The sequence below is a fragment of the Leucoraja erinacea genome, chromosome 8, assembly GCF_028641065.1.
Source record: "Leucoraja erinacea ecotype New England chromosome 8, Leri_hhj_1, whole genome shotgun sequence".
NCBI classification, from domain to species: Eukaryota; Metazoa; Chordata; class Chondrichthyes; order Rajiformes; family Rajidae; genus Leucoraja; species Leucoraja erinaceus.
The window spans coordinates 39879611-39892296 of NC_073384.1; the positions used below are offsets into that span (position 1 = coordinate 39879611).

At 46.1% G+C, this 12686-nt stretch overlaps 1 protein-coding gene across 1 annotated transcript in view; it reads left to right on the top strand.

Moving 5' to 3' along the window:
* Positions 1 to 12686, top strand: part of ryr2a (ryanodine receptor 2a (cardiac)) — a 426354-nt gene that overhangs the window by 281833 nt on the left and 131835 nt on the right. Inside the window, exons 48-50 of the mRNA XM_055640013.1 lie at positions 9207 to 9376; positions 10697 to 10917; positions 12067 to 12157. Coding sequence (XP_055495988.1) covers positions 9207 to 9376; positions 10697 to 10917; positions 12067 to 12157 — 482 coding nt within the window. The remainder of the gene's footprint in view (positions 1 to 9206; positions 9377 to 10696; positions 10918 to 12066; positions 12158 to 12686) is intronic.

Genomic DNA, 12686 nt, shown 5'->3' on the forward strand with positions numbered 1-12686 from the left:
TTACTATTTTACTTCGGAGTCACGTGAGTGACTACGTGAAGATTTCAAAGCTCTGTGATTTCATGCCGTGGAAACAAGTCCATGCATCACATCTGCCTTAATGACTGCAGGAGGAATTGTGTCAACATAATTTAGACATGAATCCGACATTGAAATCCATGAAATTTGTTAACACAAAATTATAGCCCCTATTTATGGGGTAAATATACAGGTGCACAACCTTTTATCCGATAGCCTTGGGACCAGACACTTGTCGGATTTCGGACATTTTCGGATTTCAGAATGGAAGATTTTTAGCGTAGATTAGGTAGGTAGCGCGGGCGGCTTGAAAAGTCTGGAGCTGCTGCCTCCTCCCAGGTGACCGGGAGACTCATTGCATAAATGTTAGTCAGTTAGTTTGGAGGGATTTTATGTGGTGGTGGTGGAGTCGGGGTGAAGGGGGAAACTTTAATTCTTAGTCCCCTACCTGGTCGGCGACTCCCAACCTCGCGGAGCTGGGGGCTCCGTCCGGCCGCGGGCGGCGCCGGTTGGAGCTCCGACCCCGGCAACTCTACCCCTGGCTGCGAGGCGCTCCAAATCCAGCGCCGCCCGCGGCCGGACGTCCCAGCTCCGAGAATGTCGGGAGTCGGCGGCATCGCAGCGCTGGGATACCAGCAGGGAGCGGGCAATGCCTTACCGGGTCGCCGTGCGGCAAGCTCCGGAGCACTGTGGCCGCCGACACACAACATCGCGGAGCGTCGCTGGATTTGGAGCCGCGGAGCTGGGGGCTCCGTCCGGCCGCGGGCGGCGCCGGTTGGAGCTCCGACCCCAGCAACTCTACCCCTGGCTGCGCGGCTCCAAATCCAGCGACGCTCCGCGATGTTGTGTGTCGGCGGCCACAGCGCTCCGGAGCTTGCCGCACGGCGACCCGGTAAGGCATTGCCCGCTCCCCGCTGATTTCCCAGCGCTGCGACGCTGCCGACTCCCGACATTTGCGGAGCTGGGGCGTCCGGCCGCGGGCCGCGCTGGATTTGGAGCGCCTCGCAGCCAGGGGTAGAGTTGCCGGGGTCGGAGCTACAACTGGCGCCGCCCGCCGCCCCAACGGCCACAGCGCTGCGGAGCTTACTGCACGGCAACCCGATAAGGCATTGACCGCTCCCCGCCTCTCCGACCAGGTAGGGGACTAAGAATTAAAGTTTACCCCTTCACCCCCCTTCACATAAAAGCCCTCCAAACTAACTGACTAACATTTAAGCAATGATTTACAGATGTTTAAGCGTCTCCCGGTCTCCAGGGAGGAGGCAGCCGCTACAGTAGTACAGACCTGGGTTGACCGTGGGTCGTTTTGGGTCAAGTTTGGCGCCAAACGCGAGCTTTGGTGCGCAGACGACATCTGGAAAAAATGGCCGGTTTTCGGAGCTTTTCGGTTTCTGGAACACCGGATAAAAGGTTGTGCACCTGTAATTACAGAACTTAAAATTGTTTCTGCAAATGTTCCAGGTTTAATGACTGGTTTATGATAAAATAATTGGAATGGTTTTTCCCCTGACCATCCTGTTGCCTTGAGGATTTGGTCCATTGGTACATCCAACTGTAGCTGCAGCCCTGGTGGAATAAGATTAAAAAATATTAGTATCCACCCCAGCCTGTATTAGAACCTGTTTCAGCCATCTTGAGATGGTCTGGACCGTCACTCTTTTGTGTGGTTGCTTATGACTGACTAAAAGAGCCTTCTCATTGCCTCTGATAATTTTTGTGTTCTCCATGTATAACGACAAATGTCTTACTATACAGAGACGATCATCTGTTGGGTAAGACCTAAATTCGATATTGAGGCCTGCTGATCCCTGTCTGTTCTGCTTTACCAATTCATAAATATGAAACGTAATATTTTCAGATGAAGAAGTCATGTTGTCCAGTCTTAATTTATGTAATGACTGTACCCTTTGTGCCGTGACCAATGCCATTAGCATGACTGTTTTTAATGTCAGTCTATGTAGGGACAGAGCTGTTGCTGGAGACCAATTCCTTAGCATCTTCAGGACAATACTCACATCCCATATTTGAGAGTACCTGGTTCTTGGGGGATTGGTATGAAAGATTCCCCTCATAAGCTTTGTTACCAGGGGGTGAGTCCCAACAGAGTGACGCTCTGTTCCTTGCCATAGATAAGTTGGTAGGGCACTTCTGGCGCAGTTGATGGCACTATAACTGAGCCCCTCATCATAATGGAGGCCTGCCAGGTATTCCAGAACAGACGGGATGTTCATATCTCTGTAGGTGATGCTGTGTTTGTGACAATACATCTCCCACTTCCTGATATAGACCATATACTGTTTTTTGGTGGACTGTCTGTGGCCCGCCGAAATCATGTTCACTGTTTGGTCGGTCAGTCCCAGCTGTAGTAGTAGTATTTTTACACTCTACAAATTAATAAATTCAAATAGTTATGGCATGGGTGGCTATCCCTAGTTACGGGATGAACCAATAAGTCTGGTCTATTCGGGATGGTGATACATGGTTCTAATACCATGTTCAGTATCACTGGGAACCATGGTTGAGTAGGCCAATCGGGTACTACCAAAATACCAGACGCAGAGTCTTGCTGTATTTTCCTTAATACCCGACTGATGAGGCAGAAAGGAGGGAATGCATAAATAAACAATTTCCCCCAATGCAGCGAAAATGCATCTGTCGTCGCTGCCCCAGGGTCTGGTTCCCACGAAACATAGTTTGATAACTGGTGATTAAGCCTGGATGTGAATAGATTGATATCTGGTGTTCCATATCGTGCTGTAATATCAGCAAATACTTTTTTTATTCAACATCCATTCGGTGTTTTCATTAAATATGCTTGACCTGGTGTCTGCCACTAAATTTAGTTTACCTGGTAGGTAAGTAGCTGATATCCAAATATCTCTCTGGATACACCACTGCCAAATTGTATTAGCCAGATTGTCACATGATGTTGATTTGTTTCCACCCATGTGGTTGATATATGCTACCACGGTGGTATTGTCAATCTGTAGTCTAACATGCTGGTGATATAACCTAGTACAATATGACTTTAGGCCATAGAATGCACCCAACATTTCCAGGTAGTTTATGCCCAGTGTTAGTAATAATGATGCCTCCTGAGCAGTCCATCTACCTCCACAGCTGGAGATGGAATTGGTGGCACCCCAACCAAGTGCACTGGCATCAGTTTGTAGCACCATAGAAGGGTTGCTGATAATGATTGGATTGAAACAAAGCCAAATGTTATCTATCCAGCATTTTAGTTCCATTATAGCTTTGATTGGTAGCTTCATTAGTCTGTCAAAATGACCAGCATTGATTTTGAGTGCTTGTATTTTTGCTCTCTGTAAATTTTGGTAATGTAAAGGTCCAAATTGTGTGGCTGGAAAAGCAGCCACCATTTTGCCAATTACTTTTGCTACCAATCTGATGGACGGTTACTGATGTCAATGAGGTGATTGCAAGCCTCTATTAAGTATATAGCCTTTCCCTTTGGCAAAGTCACCGACATGTGAACTGAGTCAATGGCGAACCCCAAATAGTCCATAGTAGTGGAAGGCGTCAATTTAGATTTTACTGGATGGATAATAAACCCCAGTTTTTCAAATAACTGTTTTGTGGCTGTTACAGTTTGTTTGGCCAATTCCAAAGTTTTACCCACAATTAGTATGTCATCTAGATATGCCATGACCATGTGTTTTTGTTTCCGTAGAAACGTTAGGGCTGGTTTCAAAATTTTAGTGAACAGCCTGGGGGCTGATGTTAACCCATTTGGCAGCGCTCTATACTGTCAGAGCTGTCCCATCCAGTTGAATTTTAAGTAACATCTGTGGTCACCTCATATAGGCACTGAATAGTAAGCATCTTTTAAATCGATGCTAGCCATGAAGTAACCTTTGGAAATCAATTGTTTTGCAGTAACAAAGGTTTTCATTTTAAAATGAATATATTGTACAAATGTATTCAATTTGGTCAGATACTATGATGATGCGACAACCACCATCTTTTTTGTTTTTGGTAAAGATATTGGACACGAATTCTAGCGGTTCGTGTTGGGATTTTTCAATTACCCCTTTTGCGTAAAGCCGCTCCAGTTCAGCCTGCGCTTCTGATTTTTCTTTACCGGGAAGTACGAACATTCAGTTCGGTACATGTTGAACTGGAGGGCTGTACGTGTATAAATTCTATGGGATATCCCTGGATACTGCTTAAAATATAAGTATCGGTAGTTAACATACTCCATGCATCCAGAAAGGAGTGTAATCTCCCCCCAACCTCCATGCTCCCTGCAATTTGTAGGGAACCAGACCCACCTACCTCCATAGTTACCAGTGGCAGGTTTACTTCTTTTTGTAAATCCTTCGTTGATGTCTGGGTTTGTGGTTTGGTTGATGTTGGAAGTTTGCGTATTTTCCAAGAAGGCCGGCCTGGGCCATGGCCTAAAAAAGACTCATGTTCGGTGTACCGGACCTTTGAGCTTTCACCAGTCAGTCTTGTTCTACTGGTGGGTGCGTAAGGGTGCTGTCTATGGCCGTAGTGGGTTTTTGATGAAGTCCCAGGGTTTTTGCCTCCTCATCGAGCTCCTTGACTTGCTTTGATAGGTTACCTCCAAATAGTAGTATTGGTGGTTTTATGTTTCCAGGTTTGCACAGACCCGCGAATTTTGGGTTTAAAGTAGGTCGGATGGCACTCTTCCTGATGCTGTTTATCTCATACTGAGTGTTGCAGGGCAGTGCCAGTGCATCCTGTTGGTCCTGGGACATGCCCTTCTCATCTACTGTGCGGGTGAATGCTGTTATCCCTGCTGTTAGGAGTTTTAATACCTTTTGGAGTTTGATATCCATGCCTCTAACTCCTATTCCAATATGTTTCCATATACAAGTATTTACTACAGGATCATACAGGTATATACAGTTACCCGGAGCCAGGTGCCTTGACGTGGTGTCCAATACAGCCTGTTCTTGTAGCTGGTTAAAGGACATATAATCTATACTGGCAGCTAGTTTTTGCTCCAGGTTTTGGCCAGTCTGGTCTGGCTGTATGAAGTTAGACACCATGTCCAGTAGATTTTCACATTCCTGCACCTCCTGCACACTTGATTTCTCTTCTGCAAACCCCTCTTCAGGATCAGCCCAGTACTGACCCCCCAGTGCTATCCTCTGATGAGAGAGAAGCACTGTGCAGCCCTACAAGAGGTGCTGCTGTGGGTTTTACATAGAGCCCACAGTGACTCGACTCCATCTCCCGGAGCCTGTCACGTTGGAGCAAATGCTCCACAGACCGCTCCATCCGGCTCCAGCGCTCACGGTCGCTGGCCGCCCACGGCTGCTCAAAGTCGTACTCATCTGAGTCCACGACTTTGTTAGTTTTTTGTTTTGCCTTACCGCCCGGCTGCGGAGTGGATCTGGCCGGTGCGCAGGTGATCCCATTATAGGTGATTCAAGTGCCGCTGGCCACTGCCGCTGGCCCACGTGACTCCGAAGTAAAATCTCCTCTATCTTGCACTATATGTTATTCCCTTTATCCTGTATCTGTGGACGGCTCGATTGTAATTATGTATAGACCTTCTGCTGACTGGCTAGCACACAACAAAAATGCTTTTCACTGTACCTCGGTACACATGACAATAAACTAAACTAAACACAACTAGTATAAACTAGACCAAGTGCAGACCCATTGGGTCTGCTCCCCCAATGGTGTGATCCCCCAACCCAATATTCCACCATGCATCCGTCTCCTCCAATGGAACTGAAACCGTTCTCAAAAGTAAGATTCCAGCACTGCCCTGCCTCCCTCAGCAGTGGATTTAAAAAAAAAATCCAATAGCACCTCCCCTGCCTGCTGCAGCAGTGAAAAGTTCAGAGTGTTCCTGTCTTGCAACTTTGTTTCGAAGTGTGTTGGAAGCTGACATGTAAATGGAGAAGCCAGTTAATTTTGAAAATACTTAGGGTGGGGGGGGGGGGGGGGGGGGGGGGGGGGGGGGGGGGGGGGGGGGGGGGGGAGAAGGAGGATTTGATTAAAAACGTGCACTTCAACACGACAAAATGTAATGAGGAGCAGATACTTAGAAAGAAAAGCGAAATCTCTACCGAAATGGAAAAGATCTCTGAGATTGAGCGTCTGGATTGGGCGTGGCAGTGAATCAAAGGAAGAAATGCAGCCGGCAGCCGTACATGCAAATGGATCCTTTCCGATTGGACATCTGAGAGCATCGGCCATTCCGATTGGACATCTGCGAGTATCGGGCACGAATTGAAAGGCAGGAAGGGCGCCGGACGGCAGTCGGTCGGATGGCCCCAGAGTTTTATAGATATACTAGACCAAGTGCAGACCGGTTGGGTTTGCTCCCCCAATGGTGTGATCCCCCAACCCAATATTCCACCATGCAGCCGTCTCCTCCAATGGAACTGAAGCCGTTCCCAAAAGTAAATTCCAGCACTGCCCTGCCTCTTTAAAAAAAATCCAATGGCACCTTCCCTGCCTGCTGCAGCAGTGAAAAGTTCAGAATGTTTCTGTCTTGCAATTTGGAAGCTGGCATGTAAACATGTAAATGAAGAAGCCAGTTTCTTTTTGAAATACTTGGGGGTGGGGGGGGGGGGGGGGGGGGATTTGAGAAGGATTTGGTTAAAAACGTTGTACTTCAACATGACGAAATGAAATGAGGAGCGGATACTTAGAAAGAAAAGCGAAATCTCTACCGAAATGGAAAATATCTCGGAGATTGAGCGTCTGGATTGGGCGTGGATTGACCTTTTCTGTCGGGTCTCTGTTGGCGGTGGGGCTGCAACGAGGAGCGGCCTCCAACAGGAGAAGACCGGGGACTCTGGTGCCGACTACTCACCTCACCGTCGCGGAGCTGGCCGAGTCCGGAGCGGGTGGAGCGATGGTGGAGCGCTGCTGCGGCCCGACCTCCGGAAATTCGGAGGCTGCAACTGCGGGTCTGGCGGACGGTGGCACCGGGAGCCCGCGAGTCCCTGGAGGGAGACCGCTTTTCAGGGCTCCTGCAACGGCGACTTCTCCCGCCCGAGTTGCGGGGTTAAAGAGCTCCTGGAGCGGGGCCTGACATCACCGCCCCGCGCGGCTTGGAATGGCCGCGGGACTCTGCGAGCGCACGCCTGGGGCTCTAACACAAAGACCCGATGTGCGACCTCGCACCACCCAGCGTGGCTTTAATGGCCGCGGGACAATCACCATCGCCAGCCGGGGGCTTTGACTTTGACTCTGACATCAGGGGGGGAGAGTGCAGTGGAGAGAGAAGTTTTTTTGGCCTTCCATCACAGCGACGTGATGGATGTTTATGTAAATTATGTTGTGTCTTGGGTCTATTTGTTTGTAATGTATGGCTGCAGAAACGGCATTTCGTTTGGACCTCAAGGGGTCCAAATGACAAATAAATTGAATCTTGAATCTTGAACAGAACAATGAAATTCTTGCTACCCGCGGTAGCACAGGCCCATTAACACAGTAACACAAAGATATATATATAACTAGACCAAGTGCAGACCCGTTGGGTCTCTTCCCCGATGGTGTGATCCCCCAACCCAATATTCCACCATGCACCCGTCTCCTCCAATGGAACTGAAGCCGTTCCCAAAAGTAAGATTCCAGCATTGCCCTGCCTCCCTCAGCAGTGGATTAAAAAAAAAAATCCAATGGCACCTTCCCTGTCTGCCAGAGATGCTGCCTGACCTGCTGAGTTACTCCAGCAATTTGTGTCTGTCTTTCAAATGTACTTCACTGGTCCCCGACATTGCGATGTGTGTTGTAGAAATAGCAAGGGGTGTTTTGCTCAGTGTGATGTTTCGGCATTGATGAAGGAAAACAAAATGAACAAAGTACGTGAAGAAAATTTGGGGATTATCTGGAAATAATTGGTAAATATTATTATTTAATAGAGCTGCCTGAAAAACTGTAACGTCCAGGTTCAGAGTGTTCCTGTCTTGCAACTTTGTTTCGAAGTGTGTTGGAAGCTGGCATGTAAATGGAGAAGCCAGTTTCTTTTTGAAATACTTGGGGGTGGGGGGGGGGGGGGGGAGAAGGATTTGATTAAAAACGTGTACTTCAACACGACGAAATGAAATTTGACACCCGTACCAATCAAGAATCTGTCAATCTCCGCCTTAAAAGTGCCAAATGACATGACAATGAATTCCACAGATATACCACCCTCCAACTAAAGAAATTCCCCCTCATCGCCTTTCTAAAGGTGCGTCATTTTATTCTTTGTTATAGTACCTGCCTCAAGTCCCTCCTCTGGCATCTCATTCCATATATCCACAGCCCTCTCTGAATCAAAAATGGCCCCTCAGATCCCTATGAAATCTGTCTCCAAGAACACCCTCATTAACTCCAAGAATTTGGCTGTAGAAATCCAGGTTCATTGCACCACAGAGGGAATGCCAAGCTGTTGGATGCTTAAGGTTGTTAGGATGAGCTGTTGGCTTGCCCAACCTGGATGAACACTTAAAATGTTGTAATGTACTGATTGGTGGGAAATAGGATTAACCTAAATGGGTAGGAAGGAGCTGCAGATGCTGGTTTATTCTGACGATAGACACAAAATGCTGGAGTAACTCAGCGGGTCAGGCAGCATCTCAGGAGAAAAAGAATAGTTGATGTTTCTGGTCAGAACCCTTTTTAAGACTCTGAAGAAGGGCCTGACCTGAAACGTCACCCATCCTTTTTCTCCAGAGATGCTGCCTGACCTGCTGAGTTACTCCAGCAATTTGTGTCTGTCTTTCAAATGTACTTCACTGGTCCCCGACATTGCGATGTGTGTTGTAGAAATGGCAAGGGGTGTTTTGCTCAGTGTGATGTTTCGGCATTGATGAAGGAAAACAAAACAAAATGAACGTGAAGAAAATTTGGGGATTATCTGGAAATAATTGGTAAATATTATTATTTAATAGAGCTGCCTGAAAAACTGTAACGTCCAGGTTCAGGTCCAGGTTCCCTACTGTCATCAGGCTATTAAACACTACAACCTCCAAATATGCTCCGAACTGCATAGACTTTGGGGCATTGGTTTTGTCTTTTGGCACTATTATAGTTTGTTCAGAAAATACATACGGAACATTTTTTTCTTATTTATTACATTGTTTACAGAGTACTATGTTTACATATTCTGTTGTGCTGCTGCAAGTAAGAATTTCATTGTCCTGTCTAGGAAGGGTGCCAATTAAACACTCTTGATACTTAATTTCTTTCAGACGGGACCGTTGTGGAGCCAGACATGTCAGCGGGCTTCTGCCCTGATCACAAGGCAGCCATGGTTTTGTTCCTTGAGCGGGTGTATGGGATAGAAGAGCAAGAATTCCTCTTGCATTTGCTGGAGGTTGGCTTCTTGCCAGATCTCCGAGCCGCTGCCTCACTGGACACGGTGAGTAGATAAGGTTGGCACGGTGTCACAGTGGTAGAGTTGCTGTCCTATAGCGCCAGAGACCTGGGTTCGATCCTGACTACTCGTGTTGTCTGTGCAGAGTTTGTACTCTGAGTTTTTTCCGGGTGCCTCGGTTTGCTCCTACATTCTAAAGACGTACAGTTTTGTAGGTTAATTGGCTTCTGTAAATTGTCCCTATTGAGTACGATACGGTTACTGTGTGGGGATCGGTGGTTGGCGTGGACACAGCGGGCCGAAGAGCCTGTTTCCACACAGTATCTCTAAACAAAACCAAACCAAACCTCCAAGGCCTAATGGGCATCATGTTGCTTTTATATTTCTGTCAACACGATTCAGGTATAGCAGTGTTCCAGGATTTCAGCTGTTTGCAGTGAAAATGAGCCTGAAAGAAACCAAAGATAGACACAAAATGCTGAGGTAACTCAGCGGGTCAGGCAGCATTTCTGGAGAAAAAGGATAGCTGATGTTTTGGGTCGGGACTTTTTTTCAGAAGAAGGCTCCCAACTCGAAACGTCATCTAATGTTTTTCTCCACAGATGCTGCCTGACCTACTGAATTACTCCAGCACTTTGTGTCTATCTTTGGTATAACTTTCAAAGAAGAGCAGGTGAAAGAAACCAAGATGTGTTTGACATAAGCAAGTAGATACAAAAGTAAATTCATTGTTGTTGCTGCCACAAAGAGTTGGGTGAAGTGTCATGTGAATGTCTACAGTTTTTATATTGCTACACATTTTCATCAATTTTGATATTTACCATCAGCATTTTCTTCCAAATAATGAGCAGATAAAACATTAATAATATATTCACTTGAACAGAACATGTGATGGATTAGTTATAAAATTAGTTTTTTTTAAGTGGGATTGTGACTGGTGCAAACATTTTGAAGAGCTCATACTGGAATTAGATATTAATCATTACATGACTGCTGCTAGCAGATTTTAGGTGAACAATGAAGAGCATCACTCAATGATTCAATGTTATTGTCATGTCACATGTACTTAGCAACAGTGAAATGCTTTGTTTTGTGTATAACCCAGTAAAATCATTTAACAGTCCTCACCTAGGCAGTACACAAGTATCACCATGATTTGGCGGCAACACAGTTACAAAAATTCACCGTACAGTCCAATCTACTGCCTGCCGCTGCACGTAGCAACTGGAACAAAATGTGGCTTTTTACAGTTGCTTTTAGATAGGAATTCTCGAACACATCATTGGAAGAGCACACAACATTGCCATCACAGGGTAGATTAAATACAGGTGCGATAAACATGCCTGGTCTCTTCTTAATCTTCAGGTCGCCTTGAGTGCCACAGATATGGCGTTGGCATTGAATCGATACCTATGCACTGCGGTTTTGCCACTGTTAACCAAGTGTGCCCCACTCTTTGCCGGCACTGAACATCACGCTTCCCTTATCGATTCCTTGCTGCACACTGTCTACAGGTTGTCTAAGGGATGCTCCCTCACCAAGGCCCAGAGGGATGCCATTGAGGAATGCTTACTTGCAATTTGTGGGTAAGTTAAAAAATTATCATTGACCGCTCTTGCTAAATATGGGGTTATTGAACGAAGCCAGGATTGGGTTGAGAGGGAAAGATATGATTGAATGGTGGAGTAGACTTGATGGGCCGAATAGCCTCTCTCTGCTTTTAGAACATGAATTTATGAACTAAATACACATTATACTCTGATTTCCTTTTCCATTTGTTTCACTTTAGTATAGTTTAGAGATACAAGATAGAAACAGGCCCTTCAGCCCACCGAGTCCACGCCGACCAGCGATCCCCGCACACTAACACTATCCTACACTCACTCCGGACAATTTACATTTATACCAAACCAAGTAGCCTACAAACATATACGTCTTTGGAGAGTGGGAGGAAACCTGAGCTTCCTGGAGAAAACCTCACAGGCCACGGGGAGAACGCACAAACTCCGTACAGACAGTACCGTAGTCAGGACCGAGCCCATGCCTCTGTCACTGTAAGGCAGAAACTCTACCGCTGCGGCACCGTGCCGTCTTGAGCAGAACTTTAGATGTACAGGCATTGCTCCATGAGTTTAGCACTGGCAACTAACCCCAACATTGCTAATAAAGAACAAGGTAGAGGTTGTAGAGCTGCTGCCTCACAGCGCGAGGCACCTGGGTTTGACCCTGATCTTGGTTGCTGTCTGTGTGGAGTTAGCATGTTCTATCTGTGACTGCATGGGTTTCCATTGGGTGCTCCGGTTTCCTCCCCATCCCAAAGACGAGTGAGTTTGTAGGTTAATTGGCCTCTGTAAATTACCCTTAGGTGTGTAGGAAGTGGGTGCGAAAGTGTGAAAACAGAGAATTAATGTGAATGGGTTCTCAGTGGTTAGCATGGAATCTGTGGGCCGAAGGGTCTACTTCAATGCTCTATCTTTCAATCAATCACAAAGACATTTGGTTTCTGCTATGTGTGGCAGAGCGTAATTTATTGCATTACTTTGTGTTTTTGCGAGTCATTAATTTTGATTTTAAATCAGGTGACTGATATTCCTGCTTATTGTTTGGAGAACAAGTCTCACGATGTATAGACCTTTGATAAATTTATATTTGGATTGTCAAAGCCTTGATGTTTTGGTAAGAGGAATAAGGAGTCGCAACTGTAGCTCACCGTTCGAAATTCCCTTTCCACATAGACAATTGCGGCCATCTATGATGCAGCACCTGCTGAGAAGATTGGTGTTTGATGTTCCTCTGCTGAATGAACATGCAAAGATGCCTCTCAAAGTAAGTTTGTGCTTCATTTGGACTTAATTGGCCTTCTAAAACCAAGTGGGTTCATGCTCAACAATTTCAAGCAGTATTTCTTATTCTGAGTCTTTCAATTTACAAATTGAAGGAGAATTGCAGCGAAAAAAAATGGTAAGTAGGAGCAAATGAAGGGAATTAATATGGATAATAGACACAAAATGCTGAAGTAACTCAGTGGGTCAGGCAGCATCTCTGGAGAAACTGGATAAGAGACATCTCGGCTTGGGACCTTTCTTGAGAAGCTCAGATGGTCTGTCTTTGCTATAATCAAATAGGAGGTGAAAATTCTAAAAAATATGATAAGGAAAAAATGAAATCAATTGCCCAGTTGCTTATTAAAGGAGGAAAACTATTGATTACTGAAAGAGTGGTCATGAACTATGAGCCAGTAAAGTGGCTAACTTTAAACATTAGATATTATAGTCATAGAGTCATACAGCATGGAAACGGGCCCTTTGACCTAACATCCACACCAACCAACATGTCCCATCTACACTTGCCTATC